The 19184-nt window shown below is 48.8% G+C and overlaps 1 protein-coding gene across 4 annotated transcripts in view; it reads right to left on the bottom strand.

Annotated features, from left to right (window-relative positions):
• Positions 1-19184, bottom strand: part of LOC146808685 (E3 ubiquitin-protein ligase CBL-like) — a 417764-nt gene that overhangs the window by 311077 nt on the left and 87503 nt on the right. For all 4 annotated transcript variants that reach the window (XM_085615485.1, XM_085615487.1, XM_085615486.1 and 1 more), the window contains exons 2-3: positions 18725-18871; positions 9338-9494 (exon numbers count right to left, since the gene is read on the bottom strand). In XM_085615485.1, the coding sequence (XP_085471611.1) occupies positions 9338-9494; positions 18725-18871 (304 nt within the window). The remainder of the gene's footprint in view (positions 1-9337; positions 9495-18724; positions 18872-19184) is intronic.

The raw sequence follows: 19184 nt of genomic DNA on the forward strand, positions 1-19184 counted from the left end.
TAAACCCGGGGCCGGCCTAGGTGTTGGTGGCGCCTTGTGCAACAATGTTTGTTGGCACCCCCCAATGCCACCTCCCCCACGCATTCTCTCACTCGCCCCCTTTGACAGTGACCAAGTCTCCCTAACCACACTCAGCTGCATTGAATTAGTATATAGCGACACTCCTACCAGTGTAGGGTGTCGGAACACTCTGCCTCGCACACAAATTATGCAGAGTCAATCATTCATATGTGTGTGAATCGGTGTATCGGAAATGTTACCTAAGCCAAAGGACTCAAAGTGTATGATTCTCATGTCATCCCTACTGGAAGGCAATATAGTTAAAGGTTGCTTAGTGCGGAGAATCACAAGCTCAGAGTCGCTTTCTGGCCAAATTAACTCATTCGCCTCAATAATCAATGTTCTAATAATGTATACTTTGCGATGTGTATGCAGTTCTGGGAAGAACGTTTGTAGCTCACTGTTGAATATTAGGACTTTAAGTTATAAATTGCAAATAACCAAAGGATGCCTCTTTGAAAACAGTGACCTGCTGACCTATTTACATCATACGCACTCTGTAATCTACTTGGCACACGTTCTATGCAGCAGGCATATTCCCTCTGCACGAACTTCACCCAAGTCAAAAACTTCAACTATACAAATCCTGCTCGCTCTCCAGGGGGAACGCAGCATCCGGTGCTTCAAGAAGCGTAATAAACTTCCAAACCCGGCGCCCCCCCAAGGAGCACGCACTCGGTGCGCTGGGCCCCGGTGCACCGCCCTACCTAACAGCAGGCCACTTACACCCTTTTCCGGCAGCAAGCGTGTTCGTCTGATACACCTACCCTTGGCACGATCTAGGAGGAAGAGAGGAGAGGATGAAAACGACAATTTAAATTCCCTGCTGCTATAACCTACATGCATGTCCCCAAGGCAGCACCTGCGCAAGAGAGTGAATGGGGAGGGGAGCCTGGGGAAGGTAAGAAGCGTTTGTTTTAACAGCTTGTGACACATCGCAGCGTTAGCGGGCACGGGCCCCTGTCCTGTGAGAGCCTTGCTATCCGAATGTCTCGAGCACGAATTCTAATACTCGACAACATTTTTTTTTTTTTTTTTTTTTTTGGAAATGGAGCTAAAGTGATTGCGCAGAATATAGGCTGTTCGGCATTATCGGCAAGCTCGAGTTTATCTCCCAGTTCCCCAGATCACCTCCGCTCCCTCGCTACTGTAACAAAGAAGCTAGGAGAATGCGGGCACCGATCCCGCTACCTCTCGCATGCTACGCGAGCGCTCTACCATTTGAGCAAATTCCCTTCCTAAAGTAACGCACTGGCTCGAGGCCGTTGACGAGCCTGTTCAAATACATACACCTATGCGAACTGACAGGAGCTCCGGGTCCCCGAGGGTGAGTGGGGATGGCGCGCGCGCCCAAATCAAACCCCCCTCGCGTGCGTGAAACCGCCCCGGACGCGACAGCCAAAGAAAGTCAGGAGGGGGGGTGAAATTCCACATGTCGCAAAGTGGCGAGCGACCACGCGCCAGCCAACTCGCGCCAGACGGGCCGTAACGCACCTATGTCGACGAAGAAACAATACACCCAACTAACGAGTCTGGTGGAATGCCGTCAGGCCTGGGCCCACGCGCGCGAGTTCCAAAGTGCATCACACCAAAGAGAAAACACTGGACAGTGGGCCGCGCAGGCACTACCACTCGACAGCAAGAATGCGCCTACAAGTCCAAATAGGACCTGCAACAATTCCCTCAACAAGCTGCCTGGTCACGTGACCCCAGACTGGGCTAAAGGCCCGCACCCGCCACATCTCGGGCATCAAGGCGCACGCAATTATTCCAAAGCAAAACTCAACATACACAGAAGGAGGATGGTGCAGCCCATCGTTTTTTGTCGAACCCGGGACAACAGCTTGGGTTTAGTTTTAAAACGGGTTGCCCGCTCCATCGTCCCTCGGTATGCAGCAAGTCCCGTGAGAGCAGGTCTTGTGCGCTCAAAATTACCGTTTAAAACACTTATTTCCCCGGTCATAAATGAAGCACATTAGCTCTTAGGGGAGGAAAAGATTAAGTGAATCGCCCAGAATCACAGGATGGGAACGCGTCCCCGAGGCTCGAACCCCCGGTATCCTGCACCAGAATCGGCAACTTCTGTGGCTGCGTGAGTCTTTTAGCATGCACGCGCTCAAAATTACTGTTTAAAACACTTATTTCCCCGTTCCTAAATGAAGCACATTAGCTCTTAGGGGAGGAAAAGATAAGTGATTCGCCCAGAATCACAGGATGTGAACGCGTCCCCGAGGCTCGAAACCCCCGGTATCCTGCACCAGAATCGAACTTCTGTTGCCAGCGTGAGTCTTATAGCATGCACGCGTCACTACAGCAGTCGCAAGCCTCTCCAAGCGAACAGTTGGAGTCTCCGACCGCCCCTTAGGCCACAAAGCGTCTGTCGGGATTAGCCCGGAACACAGGCCTAGTCCACATTGCATCCGGGAAAAAATTGCCACAACACCTATCCCGCCGAAGTGAGGGACCTAACTCCCCCGGGACGGCCAGCGACAAAACTATCCCCGGACATGGCCACGGAGAGGGGGGGGGGGGGGGACCCTTCTACACTGAGCCCGCCCCAAACGAAATTGCACCTTCCCTGGCCGGGCCGAAACCGGAAAACCAGGGAGCGTGGCAGCACTGGTAACGGCATTGGTGGCGGCCTGGGGCTTCCCCGGGTCTTAACCCCACCGTGGCGAACCCCCCCCCCCCAGCGTACTCCGGGCAGGAGACTTGGTCGTGTTGGCAGGGGGGGGCTGACGTCGGGGGTTGCAAGAATGTCGGGCAGGTGAACGGTGTGAGTACAGAGGACCCAGTAGCCTCGCGATGAAGGGTCAGTTGGGCCCACTCTTGACGCACACCACCAGTGTGAGACACGGACAGCGTCTCCACCCTGCTGCCCTCCTAGTCCCCCCACAACCACTCAACACCGACAGTACTCCGCGCACGGCCCCCCCCCCCCGCCCGTGGTACACCGACCACAGGGCCCCGTCTCCTGGTACTGCCCAGGGACAGGGCCGGGGCGAGAGGAAGGTCACCGGCAACTCACCGCGTAAACTTGTAGCAGGCTGAGCGCGCACACGACGATTCTGCGACGACGAACTGCGACCTCGGCCCAAGGCGAACGAGCGGACAAGAGGGCGAGGAGGGGGCGGAGAAAGAATATGTACCCCCCTGGCTCCTCCCCGCCGGAAGCAGCTATCTGCTGGGGTCTCCCTTGGTCTATCCCAGGGACACGACCTCCCACCCCTGTGCCTTCCTGTGGCACTAAGGCGCCCACCCTCAAAGGGGCGGGCCGCTGCGCAACCCCCCCCCCCCCGGGCAGCCTTACATTGGATATGTGCCCTTGGCAGCCAGACCTAATCATTCACTTTTTTCTTTAAAAAGAAACACACATGGTCTTGCACTAACTGCCCCAGCTTACTATTTACTTCTACTCATTATTATATTAAAAAAATGTTTTCTCCTTTTCCTTATCTGTCCCATCTCACCAGGACTACCTCAAATCTTTTAAGTCAATACACACTCCTTTTTTGGACTGAATATTGCTGTCTTACTAGGTGCTTTTTACCTCAATTTTACTCTGCTGGAGGTTCTTTTGATTGGAGTGGACTTTTACTGTATGGATTATACTGTTCATGGATCTGTTTGTCTGAGCCCTGATGAAGTCTTTGGTTAATTCCAAAAGACGAAACGTGTTGGCTCAGTCTGTGGCTCTCTCTTGTGATGGAGACTGAAGTACAAACTTTACAAGATTTGGAATAAACCATCAAGAAGAATATCTGAGAAGACTACTGCGCGGACTGATTTTGGTTTAACTTGATGACTGTGGCTCAGGAAATTCATTTTGTATTTGTTATTTGTGTGCGGACATTGTTTACACTCATCTAACACGGGGGTCGTTGTTCAATTTCCTTAGAGCTCTCTCATAGAAGAGAACAAAGAATTGATGAGTTTGAAGCTACATACTCTTGCGCAGTCTGTACCCCCGCCCCCTCTTTTAGTTTCAGTTCCATTATGTAGCCTTGTCCTGCAGTGACATGTGACATGACATGTATGACATGGCTGTTGGACCCGGCCTCGTGGCGTGGTCTTAACCCTCTTGGATTGTGCTCGTCCCCCGCACCGGCCTACACGCGCCACCATTTCAGGCCGCCAGGGACCCCTCCTCCCTTCGAGGTCCCCCTTGGATTGTATCCGTTTTCCTACACCCGCCTCAGCGGCCCCCTTTTCCAGGCCGCACAGGGACCCCTCATCCCTTCGGGGTCCCCCCCATGCTTGCTCCACGCACCAGCCCACGCAGCCCGGCTCCCTCCGGCCTCGGCCCCAGCGAAGCCCCGACATCGAGGCACCAAGATCTGGCCAGGGGGCACCGCATGGCCACTTCACCACTCCCGGAGGAGGAGAGTTTTGATGGGACCCCCACCGTCCCTCAACACCGAGGTGCGATCGTCCTCCGGCCTCCCCGGGCCTGGCGCCTCTCCCGCTGGGCGTCTGGCCTCTCCCAGCCCGGCCTCTCCGCCCCCCAGGCGCAAGGGTCCAGACATCAAAGGGCTCCAGACCTATATCTGGGGCAACCCCGCAATGGACAGCAGTTGTATCTCGGAGTCAAGAGCCCTGCTGATGGAATCGCGGCTGACCCTACGGAGAAGAACTCTTGCTGACACTATACCACGAGCCCTGCTGACTGCGTCGTGGCTCCACCTTATTGAGACAAGGAACCTCACGGAACATCGGAGCCCTGCTGACGCTGTCGCGGCCCAACCTCGCTGAAACCTCCCCCAGAGCCCTGCTGACGTCGTCGCGGCTCGAGCTGAACTGAACCACCTTAAGAGCCCTGCTGACCTAGTCGAGGCTCAAGCTCCACGAACTGATCACCAGAGCCCTGCTGACGTCATCGCGGCTCGAGCTGAACTGAAACACCTTAAGAGCCTTGCTGACCTAGTCGCGGCGCAAGCTCCACGAACTGATCGCCAGAGCCCTGCTGACGCCGTCGCGGCTCGACCACTCCGAGACCCGGAGTCCCTCCAGCTTGAGGATCAAGAACTGGGCCTAAGGTACCCTCGTACCCAGCTTCTACTAAAGACTGTCCCGCTACCCCGTCCCTACCAAAGACTTTGAGACTCTTGCGGATCCCTCGATCCCCCCTTGTATATATCGATAACCGTAACTTCCTAAATGCTGATAAAGAATTGCTCGTCTTGATAAACATCCTCGAGTCATGTGCGGTGCTGTTACTGTGCTACTACGGTATAGGAGAAGGACCTCTCCTAGGAGGCTTCTCAGCAGCGCTCGGCTACTTCGTTCGTTTCAGTCAAGGGAGGGCCTGGCTTGGCATTTCGGGCTGGACTGTTCCCATTGGGCACAGGGTCAAGACTGATTTGAACATGGCTGGGTCCAAACTGGAATGGCATGGTGAGCAAAAAAACGATGGATTTAGGCCCAGATCTCTGTACTGGGGTGAATGTATGACATTGTTCTGCATTCTGTCCATCAATAGTTCTTTTTGCATTTGTCACCCCGAGTGGGACGGGTATGCTCAGACGTGAGTCCCGTGCTCTCCATGCCACTGGAATCAAGCTATCCTGGCTGAAGAGGGGTGAAATCCCGAAACCGGTCCTAGGATGCTTGTTTCCAGTCCAGGGAGGACCTGGTCTGGCAGTTCGGGCTGGACTGTTCCCATTGGGCACAGGGTCAAGACTGATGTGCATATGGCTGGGTCCAAACTGGAATGGCATGGTGAGCAAAAAAACGATGGATTTAGGCCCAGATCTCTGTACTGGGGTGAATGTATGACATTGTTCTGCATTCTGTCCATCAATGGTTCTTTTTGCGGATGTCATATGTGGCACCATCAGCCAGTCTTGACACCGTAGCCGAAAGCACTTTGCTAGCTGTTTTTTTTTTTAGCCTATACTTGCAATGTTAAAAACAACGATATAAGTCCCAGAAAGCACCAGCTTTTGGCTAAGAAGCAAGAACTGACTGAAGGTGCCAAGACATGAAAAGAAGTTACATTGCGCCTATAAAAGTGTCAGGAGTACAGCTCGAGCTGCTCCACCCTTAACTGCTTAAAATGTATAAAACATAAGTGGTGTGGCCTGAAGGTTTTTAGGTTGAGCCTAGCCAGCGTGCAAGCGCTGCTCTGGCGATCTGTTGTAGGTAGAGTACGGAGGAGAAGCCCGCTCAATACCCGCCTATATTTTTCATTGGCTTGTGTCTTAATCCTTTGTAAATGCTGGCGTCTTGACTGCCCCTCAAGCCACAGAGATTGTACAGATGCAGGCTTCGTAAGTCAAACATAGCTATTCCATGGAACACAGGTATTTTAAATCTAGACGTTTGTGTTAAGAACCAGAGGCAGATGTAGCTCTATGGATACGGCATAGAAGGCAAGCAGCGGCGTTCTGTTCTACCTGTAACTTGCATATGACATCCTTGTTGGATCCCAAAAAGAGGCTATTGCCATAGTCCAGGCGAGAGGTAATCAAGGCCTGGACCACGGTTCTTTGTGTAGAATCTGGCAACATCCACAAGATCTTTCTTAGGCACTTAAGGATGCCAAAACATGTCGCCGCCACCTATACTGCATGATGTTTTATGGAGAGTTGATCATCAATGATGAAACCCAAATTGCGTGCTTGGTGGGTAGGCTGGGGAAAGGCACCCAATTCAGGGGGCCACTGCTGAGGACCCCAAAGTTCTTTATTCTTCCCTAAGATTAACACCTCAGTCTTCTCCCCGTTGAGTTTCAGTGAATTAGGCTGCATCCACTGCGCGATATTACGAAGCCCCGTTAAGAGAGAAGAAGATTGCGCCGCTTCTTTAGCAGACAGGGAGAAGATTATTTGGGTGTCGTCAGCATAGGAATAAATTGACAGTCCCACCTCCTCGGCGAGATCAGCCAGAGCCTTAACGTAAATATTAAATAGCAAAGGGCTGAGTATAGAGCCCTGTGGTACTCCATGGGGAGAGGCATGAATTTTGGATACTGCGGCTGGGGAAAAGACCTGAAACGTACGGTCCATTAAGAAGTCAGCCAGCCATTTCAGGGCGAGTCCGGTTACTCCAATAGGTTGTAAGGCTTGCAGAAGCACAGTGTGAGATCAAAAGCGGTGCTCAAATCTAATAATATGAGCGCCACAGTGTCGCTGGCGTCCAAGCGGCTCCGCATCATTTCGGTGACTCCCAGAAGTGTAGATTCTGTAGAGTAGCTTTCTCTAAAGCCCGATTGAGAGGGATGCAAAAACTTATAGGTCTCAACATATCGGCATAATTGCAAATTCACGTGTTTCTCCAGAAATTTTGAAAAAACGGGGAGCAGAGAAATGGGGCGGAAATTGGACATCTGAGCCGGGTCAGCATTAGCCTTCTTCAGGAGTGGAAGAATCATGGCATGTTTCCACCCTGACGGAACCAAGGCTTCCCTAAGGATGCATTAAGTAGCTCCATAATCAGCTGTAGAGCAGGTGTCTCAAGTGTTTGCAGTGTGGTAACTGGGAGCGGGTCCCGAGGGGCGCCCGATTTAAGACTTTTTAAGATCTGACTGAAGGAGATGATATCTAACGGGATCCAATGATCAAGTTTACTAAGGCAAACCTCCCCCATACCTCCGACTGAAATCCAGAGTGAGGTAAAGAAGGTGCGGATGCAGTTAGCTGTGAAGTAATTTTAGATGCAGATGCATAGTCCCTTCTCCAGCGCCTTTCCAGCGCCTTACACTTGCTTTTTTCTTTTTTTAAAGTAGGAGAAAACCAGGGGGCAGGAGAGCGATGGTTTGTCACCTTCTGAGCAGAGGTAGGAAGGCAGAAATCAATGGAACTGGAGATTCAGTTTTTTATGGTGTCCAAATCTGTCATAGAGACCTGGTTAATGACGGGCGCATTATTAGCTAAGAAATTGTTAAAAAATGTCATATCCAGTTTCCCCCAGTTTCTTAAGTTAAACTTACTACCCGGAATGGGAACGATTAAATTAGACGATTCAATTCCGACCCTGAAACCGATCAAAAAATGACAGGAAGAGCCGGGGAACAGCTAATAATCACCTAAAATTGTTAAGTTGGCTGTGCTGAGCAGGTAGGGGGCAACCAAGTCAGGAAGTGTGGAAGCCCAAGGACCCGCCGGGCGAGGCGGACGATAAAATAAGATTCCTGAAGTAGTGACCTGGGGAGTTAAGGCTAGTTGAAATGACATGGCCTCAGAGTTCTTATAACTAAAATTTTCAAATCTGCATGTGTAGCGGCTGTTGAAGATAATGGCCAGACCGCCGCCAATTTTGTCTTTGCGAGCATTTCTTACTATAGAATAGCCGGCTGGTAGCGCGGCCGCTACACAAGGCCCCGAGTACTCGTGGAGCCAAGTCTCTGTTAAAAAGATAGCGTCTGGGTATTCACTGGTCAGAAGATCGCATATATGCGCTCTGTGTTTAGGGAGAGAGCGGCAACTTATACTAAAAAGTGTGAATTCAGAGTTATTAAGAGTGGAGTTCCCAGAGGAGACTTTATCCTGTGACCTTGTTTTTTGCGCAGGGTTATTGTCGCCAAAAGTTTTGGGATCTTTATGGGACATCGGTGGCAACGTAAAATCACAACTAACACAGCTCCTGATCAAAGCATCCATGGCATTAGTAGACGCGGGGTATAGTAGCACACACGTTGTATGTGACGTAGGGCGCAGAGCCATTAATTGTTTAGAGGTGTACCTAAGGGGGACAAGTAGGAGTTGTGCAGGGATTATGGCCTCTGGACCCGATCGGGCGTGAACGGGCGCAGACGGGGTTGCCTTTGGCACGCCATCGGCTCATCCGCTGCGCGTCCGTGCGGTATCCATTAAGTAGAATAATGGGCGGGCGGCGTTCAAAAACTTGAGTACTAACCGCCCGAGACACGTGGCTAAACGATAGTGGGCGTCGGGTAAGCCAATCAAGATTAAGAGGAGTATAACACACTCCGTAAACTTCAGATAACAGCTATTAGCATTGTAAATAAAAATGCCTTTTATTTAGGTTTTCAAACCCAAAACATAAATAAATGACATTGTCATTTACAATGTCAATAGCTCAAACTCACGTAAATACGCGACCTACTGCATTGCACATGCTTGTTCTCATCAGCACCCACTCACGGCCGCTCCTGCTCTCCCTGTTGTCTGCCCTTCTTGCTTCAGTAGCACCTGATGCCCCCGTTGCCTCCCTTTTCCCAAAAGTTTCTACTGCCCCTATTTTCTCCCACCCTCTAGAGATACATCCCTCTTCTTGCCCCCCACATTTATCTCCTATGAACCCCTCCCGTCCTCACCTGGAAAAGACGTGTGAAGATGTCAAATTCAAATATGGAGATGTGATCATTGCAGGTCAGGTCAATGGTCGATTTCAGTGCCAAGGTCATCGGACCCGACTCAACCTTGTGCACTGTGTCCAGCTTCTCTTTAAACTCCTGCCAATGTATGATGATCCTGAGAAGTGCAGAGGGGTCAGAGGTCAGAAACATAAGGAACCATGCCCAGTATCATAGAGAAGACACAGAGGTCAGAAACACATGGAGAGAAGTCCAAGATAAGAGGGAAAAGACAGAGAGGCTAGGAACACATAAAGACACGTCCAGGATCAGAGGGAAGTGACAGAGAGGCTAAAACAAAGTGGAGACGTGCCCAAACAAGATCAGAGGGAAGAGACAGAGAGGCTAAAACAAAGTGGAGGCATTCCCAACCAAGATCAGAGGAGACTAAGAGGCTAAAACAAAGTGGAGACATGTCCGAGATCAGAGAGAAGAGACAGAGAGGCTAGAAAGACATCGAGGCGAGTCCAAGATCGGAGGGAGGAGACAGAGAAGCTAGAACGAAGTGGAGACATGTCCAAGATCAGAGGGAAGAGACAGGGAGGCAAAAAGATGTGGAGACATGTCCGAGACCAGGAACTTATGGTTATATGTGTGTTTTCAATCTCTAGAAGAATGTCTGCTTCTTTCTGGAGGAAGAAAGCCTGCAGGACATTGCAGTCGGTGGATGCTACTGCAAGGTCAGCATCTGACTTTTTGCAGAGTTCTTTTAGGATCATGAAAGTCTCCTTTTGTATATTTGACGCTTCCCTAATTCACACTGCGTAGTACTCAGCTTTCCTAGATGTGATGGCCTTTTTGTAAAGTATGAGTAGAGATTTATAGGTTGTTAACTCGATGGAATCATAAGCTTTCCGGCACCGTCTTTCCGCTTGCCGAAGGCTTTGCTTCCTTTCCCTCAGTTGTTCGTTATACCAGAGGGCCCACTTGGCTTTGAGTCTAGTTCTTTCATTGCGTTCGGGAGCTACCTGATCCATAGCGGCTTGTAAGGTGTTAATAGGGGATTAGCTTTCTAGATCAATATTACCTTCCTCCAAATTGGGTGAGGATAGCCTCTGAAGTGTATCCACCAAGTTCTCTGCTTGAATTTTTTCCCAGCTCCGCACCTTCCTCCATTTAAGAGGAAGCTGTGGCAATGGGCTGTCAGCCTGCACCAGGTACCGCAGGGTACCTGGTGTAGGCTACAACTCTCCATGGAGAGGAGCAGAGGGGTTTTGTGGGGGGAATGGATGAGCATGAGATGTAAAAGTGAGGTGCAGAGTGCTAGATGCTATCTCATTATTTAATGAAAAACACTGAGGGAGTGATTAGGGTAAAACTGCCTCCTGGTGGACGAAAAATTCAATTTCATTCCAGTGCCTCCAGTGGACAGGATTAAAAAGCAGAATAAACGGGAGTCAGGAAAGAACACTCCCTATATTGTCACGGTCAACATGTTTCTGCCCTACAGGGTCCCCAACCAGGGTTCAGGGGCATTCGTATGGACCAAAGAAGATAATGCCACTCTGCAAATAGTTATGTGCCACAAAAAACATATACTGGCCTCTTCATAATAGGCCATACAACACAGAAAAATGGCCCACGGGGCCACTGCTGTATGGCAAAGCGAAAACAGATGTTTACAAGCATTCATCAAATAACACATAGGTGTATAATGCGGTGACAAGGTGAAGAAAAGAGTGAAACCTCGGCCACCACATTTCATTTATACTGTAAATGAGTGTAGGGGTGTCTCTTACCTGTGTTCAGTTAGTAATTTACTCACTCTCAAGCCTCTAAGGCGGCTATCACGCAGGGCTGAGTTGTAAAGTCGTATATACATTAGGTTCAAAGGAAGGCAGGGCGTCACATGAAAAGATCATGTTGTCCTATTAGTGTATCAGAAACAATGTCTAATATTCAGAGGGTCTTATTGCTTTCACCCAGGCAGGTCTGCAAGTGAATACCACCATCTCATGTGCATTTAAAGCCTGTTTGACCTCAGCTCCAAGGGTTTTCAGGAAGAGATAATGCCCACAGATAGCTAACGGTGGGGAAATGCTGAGTGTGGCGGCACTGGTCTATGGAGACATCATGGGCCTTTAGTAAGAACGTATCAAGTGTTCCATATGGGAACACCAGAATATCAAAGTGTCTATACCTGAGCAGGGCAGCGTCTTAAACCCATCAAGACTGAGGCGCTCTCGTTCACGGAGCGGCTCCTTTCCTCTGAAAAAGCCCGGCTTGTAGTGTCGCTAAGTTAGGTTTGCCGCATAGAGAGCGATTGCGGGAGACTGAATTCCGTTGCCGCAAGTGAGGGTGTGCCTCAAACTATAGTAGCCAGTCCCCTCATACCTCAATGATCCACTGTGTGTGGCTGGCCATGCATCCAGCCAGCCCAGCACGAGTGTGGCCATCTCGACTGACTCCGATTTAAGGCAGGGCAATCGGCTATCCAACCGCAGGTTTGGCAGGTGTGATGTGAAATGCGGTCCATCCACCTTCTGCTGCTTAGCCTATTGCACCAACAAGGGACTCTGGGAAGTGGAGTCCTCAAACTCTAGGAGGCTGTTGATGCTGAAGTAACTTGTGGAAACATGTTCAGTCTTAATCGAGACCAAGTGATCCTCGTTACCGAGTGTATCTAATGTAATCAGCACACGGGGGTATTTATAGTGGGTGTACATCAGAAAATGTAGTTTATTCCCTATTTAAAGGTTCCGTGCCATCAGTATTCAGGGGATAACAGGATGTCCTAGAACACCCTCTGTTGAGTCCTACCACTCTCGTGGGTACCACATCAGAATCAAAGGGTGTCTCTGTGATTTCTCAATATATATTGCAGAGATTTAGTATAATCATCTAATTATGATATGTGATGTAAAGAATACTAGAACAGTCTGTCAGATTATTTATTTACTCATTTGTATTGCGCAACGAATCATCCCCAGGGGGATCTCTCGGCGCATGAGAGAGGAGCACCATGTCGAGGAGGAAACATTAGAATAGCCAGGTCTTAAGCAGCTTTTTAAAACGGCAAAAATTGGTACAGGCACGGATCTCGTCCGGCAAGGTATTCCACTGAGTGGGGGCCAAGATTACTGTGTATCTAAAGGACTCCGTGCGACCTTGAAGTATTATGGTGAGGGCCATGGAATGTCATCATTGAAACCATTCACAGAACTCTTCAGTCTAAAAATCCAACGCTGGTCCCTGCAGAACAGCAGGGTTTCTAAACTCCCCATCCCACTGTGGTGGTGGAGTTTGTCAATAATGAGCCCCCGGATGTCTTCTTCTGTGTGTCCAGTCATCAAAAAAAGTCTTGTCAGCTTTGTATAGGAGCTGTGGTGTTCTAGCTTTGTGAGTAGTCTACATGGGCATGGAATGAGGTAAACAACCCCCTGGTGTTGCAGGTTGCATGACTGTGTAGCTGCCACGGGGTCCTCAGGCCAGGCCCACCTCGCTTGTTGTAACTGTCAAATGGCAGACAGAGGCGGACCCACATGGACAATGTCCTTTAATCGGCGGCATTGACCGCGGGGTGTCCTGGCTATCCCTCCGTAAAGGTGGAGGTCTGGTAAGGACAGCCAGGTCTGTGTTGTTTCTTCTGCATTTGAGGGCAAACCAGGGTTAGGTGAGGTTGCCTTCACCAGTGTCGAGGATGTGCCAGTTTCCTCTGATGTCTTCTGGATGGTGTTAGCCAGGTGACTGTAAGTGCTCACACATAACCATTTCTCAGATGAAAGTTTAGGGATGTTCTCAAGGACAGCCTCTCTATGGTTGTTTCTGGCCCTTTTGGATGCCCTTCTAATGAGACTCTGCAGCTATTGCCTTGGTACAAGCCCATTGCTCAGTTCTTCTGCATGTTATTTGAACATCTGTAGCTTAGAACAATTTCCCCTGATTCAGAGGACCAGGCCCACTGGAAGAGCATGGGGGTGGAAGTCGTTGTAGGATAATATGGACTTTTGTGACATCGTTTTTTTGTAGGGTTCAGAGAAAACGCCCTAGACCTTTGGGCAAAGGAGCAAACCTGTATTATACGGCCTACTATGAAGGGGCCCGTATATGTTGGGATTTGTTTGCATATAACTATTTGCAGAGTGATATTATGATCTTCTTTCATCCTGACAAATGCCCCTGAACCCTGGTTGGGGTCCCTGTAGGGCAGAAACATATTGACTTTGACACTATAGGGAGTATTCTTTCAGACTCCAGTTGATTCTACTTTTTAATCCTGTCCTCTGGAAGCACGGAAATAAAACTGAGTTTTTCGCCTACGCCAGGTACCTTGTGGTACAAGTGTGAGAAGGGAACCCAATGATGAAGCATGTCACCCAAGGGCGTGTGAGAGTTCTCGTCCTAAGGAAAGCATTTTTCTTTAACCCTTGAATGCACGTGGAATTCTGCTGCTGTGCGGGCGAATTAATTAGTGGGTGGGGTTCGGACGGCCCCCGGCCGTCCTCCGCACACGCCCACTATAACGTCAGATGGCCGGGGGCCGTCCAACGCATGGAAAGGGTTGAAACCAGGCCTGGGCAGAGATCCCGGAGTTCCGGGTCTCGCTATGCAGAACACAGCAGAAAGACCCAAAAATTCCACTGATCAATAACATATGGAGGAATGTCCAGTATCGAAGAGAAGAGACACAGGGATCAATAACACATAGAGGAATTTCCAGAATCAGACAGACGAGACACAGAGGTCAATAACACATGCAGGAATGCCCAGTATCAGAGAGAAGAGACACAGAGAAAAATAACATATGGAGGAATGTTCAGTATCAGAGAGAAGAGGCACAGAGATCAATAACATATGGAGGAATGTCCAGTATCAGAGAGAAGAGACACGGAGGTCAATAACACATGGAGGAATGTCCAGTATCAGAGAGAAGAGACACAGAGATCAATAACACATAGAGGAAGTCGAATATCAGAGAGAAGACACACAGGGATTAATAATACATGGAAGAATGTCCAGTATCAGAGAGAGGAGACACAGAGATAAATAACACATGGAGGAATGTCCAGTATCGAGGAGAAGAGACACAGAGGTCAATAACACATGGAGGAATGTTTAGTATCAGAGAGAAGAGACACAGAGGTCAATAACACATGGAGGAATTTCCAGTATCGGAGAGAAGAGACACATAGGTCAATAACACAGAGAAATGTCCAGTATCAGAGAGAAGAGACACAGAGGTCAATAACACATGGAGGAATGTCCAGTATCAGAGAGAAGAGACACAGGGATCAATAAAACATGGAGGAATGTCCAGTATCAGAGAGAAGAGACACAGAGATCAATAACACACGGAGGAATGTCCAGTATCAGAGAGAAGAGACACAGACATCAATAACACACGGAGGAATGTCCAGTATCAGAGAGAAGAGACCCAGACGTCAATAACTCATGGAGGAATGTCCAGTATCAGAGAGAAGAGACACAGGGATCAATAACACATGGGGGAATGCCCAGTATCAGAGAGAGGAGATACAGGGATCAATAATACATGGAGGAATGTCCAGTATCAAAGAGAAGAGACACAGAGGTCAATAACACATGGAGGAATGTCCAGTATCAGGCAGAAGAGGCACAGAGGTCAATAACACATGGAGGAACGTCCAGTATCAGAGAGAAGAGACACAGAGGTCAATAACACACGGAGGAATGTCCAGTATCAGAGAGAAGAGACACAGACATCAATAACACACGGAGGAATGTCCAGTATCAGAGAGAAGAGACCCAGACGTCAATAATTCATGGAGGAATGTCCAGTATCAGAGAGAAGAGACACAGGGATCAATAACACATGGGGGAATGCCCAGTATCAGAGAGAGGAGATACAGGGATCAATAATACATGGGGGAATGCCCAGTATCAGAGAGAGGAGATACAGGGATCAATAATACATGGAGGAATGTCCAGTATCGAAGAGAAGAGACACAGGGATCAATAACACATGGGGGAATGCCCAGTATCAGAGAGAGGAGATACAGGGATCAATAATACATGGAGGAATGTCCAGTATCGAAGAGAAGAGACACAGAGGTCAATAACACATGGAGGAATGTCCAGTATCAGGCAGAAGAGGCACAGAGGTCAATAACACATGGAGGAATGTCCAGTATCAGGCAGAAGAGGCACAGAGGTCAATAACACACGGAGGAATGTCCAGTATCAGAGAGAAGAGTCAAAGAGGTCAATAACACATGGAGGAATGTCCAGTATCAGAGAGAAGAGACACAGAGGTCAATAACACACGGAGGAATGTCCAGTATCAGAGAGAAGAGACACAGACATCAATACCACACAGAGGAAAGTCCAGTATCAGAGAGAAGAGACACAGACGTCAATAACACATGGAGGAATGTCCACTATCGAAGAGAAGAGACACAGAGGTCAATAACACATGGAGGAATGTTTAGTATCAGAGAGAAGAGACACGGGGATCAATAACACATGGAGGAATTTCCAGTATCGGAGAGAAGAGACACATGGGTCAATAACACAGAGAAATGTCCAGTATCGAAGAGAAGAGACACAGAGGTCAATAACACATGGAGGAATGTTCAGTATCGAAGAGAAGAGGCACAGAGGTCAATAACACAGAGGAAAGTCCAGTATCAGAGAGAAGAGACACAGACGTCAATAACACATGGAGGAATGTCCACTATCGAAGAGAAGAGACACAGAGGTCAATAACACATGGAGGAATGTTTAGTATCAGAGAGAAGAGACACGGGGATCAATAACACATGGAGGAATTTCCAGTATCGGAGAGAAGAGACACATGGGTCAATAACACAGAGAAATGTCCAGTATCGAAGAGAAGAGGCACAGAGGTCAATAACACATGGAGGAATGTCCAGTATCAGAGAGAAGAGACACAGGGATCAATAAAACATGGAGGAATGTCCAGTATCAGGCAGAAGAGGCACAGAGGTCAATAACACATGGAGGAATGTCCAGTATCAGGCAGAAGAGGCACAGAGGTCAATAACACACGGAGGAATGTCCAGTATCAGAGAGAAGAGTCAAAGAGGTCAATAACACATGGAGGAATGTCCAGTATCAGAGAGAAGAGACACAGAGGTCAATAACACATGGAGAAATGTCCAGTATCGAAGAGAAGAGGCACAGAGGTCAATAACACAGAGGAAAGTCCAGTATCAGAGAGAAGAGACACAGACGTCAATAACACATGGAGGAATGTCCACTATCGAAGAGAAGAGACACAGAGGTCAATAACACATGGAGGAATGTTTAGTATCAGAGAGAAGAGACACGGGGATCAATAACACATGGAGGAATTTCCAGTATCGGAGAGAAGAGACACATGGGTCAATAACACAGAGAAATGTCCAGTATCGAAGAGAAGAGACACAGAGGTCAATAACACATGGAGGAATGTTCAGTATCGAAGAGAAGAGGCACAGAGGTCAATAACACAGAGGAAAGTCCAGTATCAGAGAGAAGAGACACAGACGTCAATAACACATGGAGGAATGTCCACTATCGAAGAGAAGAGACACAGAGGTCAATAACACATGGAGGAATGTTTAGTATCAGAGAGAAGAGACACGGGGATCAATAACACATGGAGGAATTTCCAGTATCGGAGAGAAGAGACACATGGGTCAATAACACAGAGAAATGTCCACTATCGAAGAGAAGAGACACAGAGGTCAATAACACATGGAGGAATGTTTAGTATCAGAGAGAAGAGACACGGGGATCAATAACACATGGAGGAATTTCCAGTATCGGAGAGAAGAGACACATGGGTCAATAACACAGAGAAATGTCCACTATCGAAGAGAAGAGACACAGAGGTCAATAACACATGGAGGAATGTTTAGTATCAGAGAGAAGAGACACGGGGATCAATAACACATGGAGGAATTTCCAGTATCGGAGAGAAGAGACACATGGGTCAATAACACAGAGAAATGTCCAGTATCGAAGAGAAGAGGCACAGAGGTCAATAACACATGGAGGAATGTCCAGTATCAGAGAGAAGAGACACAGGGATCAATAAAACATGGAGGAATGTCCAGTATCAGAGAGAAGAGGCACAGAGGTCAATAACACATGGAGGAATGTCCAGTATCGAAGAGAAGAGGCACAGAGGTCAATAACACAGAGGGAAGTCCAGTATCAGAGAGAAGAGACACAGACGTCAATAACGCGTCTCCTCAGAATGTTTGACAGCCCTCGTACCTCAAGGCATTCGGTCATCTCCATATACCTCTAAATGCAGCCTCTTCACTCTGCAGTAATCCTTATAACTTCCCCTTGACTAACCTTCACACAACTCATTCCCCTCTTCTCTACCTACTTTATCTCCTTCTGCTACGTTATGTTGAGATGTTCTCTTTCTACAAGATGACTGGTCTGGATTCATACTCGTCGCCACTCGTTGGCAATCACCATCCACATTAGTTGTCAATGGACTCCAAACCTCTGGCCCTGGAGACCTGCGTTTCCCCATCCTGCCGGGTCTCCTTACTGCGCTCAACCCTGATCGTCGAAGCCAGCTCAACCGGCTGTACGCCAAGAAGACCCCAGAAGGATCAGTGAAGACGAGCGTCCACTCACGAAGATTGAAGCTGCTGCTTTGGATGATCCTGGAAGCGATGAGTCGAATATCTGTTGACTAAGTTCCTACTGAGAAAACCAAACCATGACCTCTTTCACCACAGACTGCCTTGGAATAGAAATACTGTGGCAGGTCCGGTGGCTTCTCACTATGTGTTTCAAGCGAGGTGTTTTGAGGGGGTTGGTGGCGGTTAGATCTCCAGCGGTAGGGATCCACCAGCTTAGGTTACTGACTGGAGGAGCTGGTATAATCTTACTCTGCCTTCACTGCCATGTGATTTGAAGCTTCCAAAAAGCATTCAGTCTGACTTTTTTCATCTTTCCATTATTCCTGGTATGAAACTTCCGGCAAGAAGATCAAAGCTACCACCACGGGAAGCGACGGTTCTTAGATCTGACCTTGCGGGGAACCTTGTCAAACACAGACATCAGGCTGACTTTGCGGAGTATATTTTGCCCCAGAAAGGATATTAAATGTTTCAGCAGGACCAGACGCCATCTTTATCTGACCATGTTTACTCAAAGCTTGACTGCGGGGTGCATTGATGTCCCAGTGATTTGCATCGAACACAACTACTTGTGCCCTCTGCAGCTGGACAGTGTTCTATATCTTCAGACCCTGAGGTGAGCATGCTTAGACGCTGCCCACAGCCCCTCCACCCCATTCTTCAGTACAGCTTCTAGCAGTCTCTACAAAGAGATCTCTTCCATAGCTCCATGAGGCTAAAGAGTTAGAGTACAGCACTCATCGCATGTCTCCCTCCTCACCTGTCGCCGAAAGCTTGTGACCAGAATTGCGCGGCTTCCTCTTTGGCAATGGGGTACTTTCTCCTGACGTAGACACCCTCGCCGTAGACTGCTTTCAGCTCTGCCAGCATGTGACTGAAGATGAGAGACAGCTTGACGAGATGTCTCCTGCAGAGGGAAGAGAGAGACAGAGAGAGCTTAGTGAGATGTCTCCAGCAGAGGGAAGAGCGAGACAGAGAGCTTATTGAGATGTCTCCTGCAGAGGGGAGAGAGAGACAGAGAGAGGTTACTGAGATGTCTCTTGCAGAGGGGAGAGAGAGAGAAAGATTAGGGAGATGTCTCCTGCACCGGGGAGAGAGAGAGATAGAGATAGAGAGAGAGAGAGAGAGAACTTTGTGAGGGACAGCTTGACGAGATGTCTCCTGCAGAAGGAAGAGAGAGACAGAGAGCTTAGTGAGATGTCTCCATCAGAGGGAAGAGA

Source organism: Triturus cristatus, chromosome 7 (assembly GCF_964204655.1).
Source record: "Triturus cristatus chromosome 7, aTriCri1.1, whole genome shotgun sequence".
In the NCBI taxonomy this organism is placed as follows: domain Eukaryota; kingdom Metazoa; phylum Chordata; class Amphibia; order Caudata; family Salamandridae; genus Triturus; species Triturus cristatus.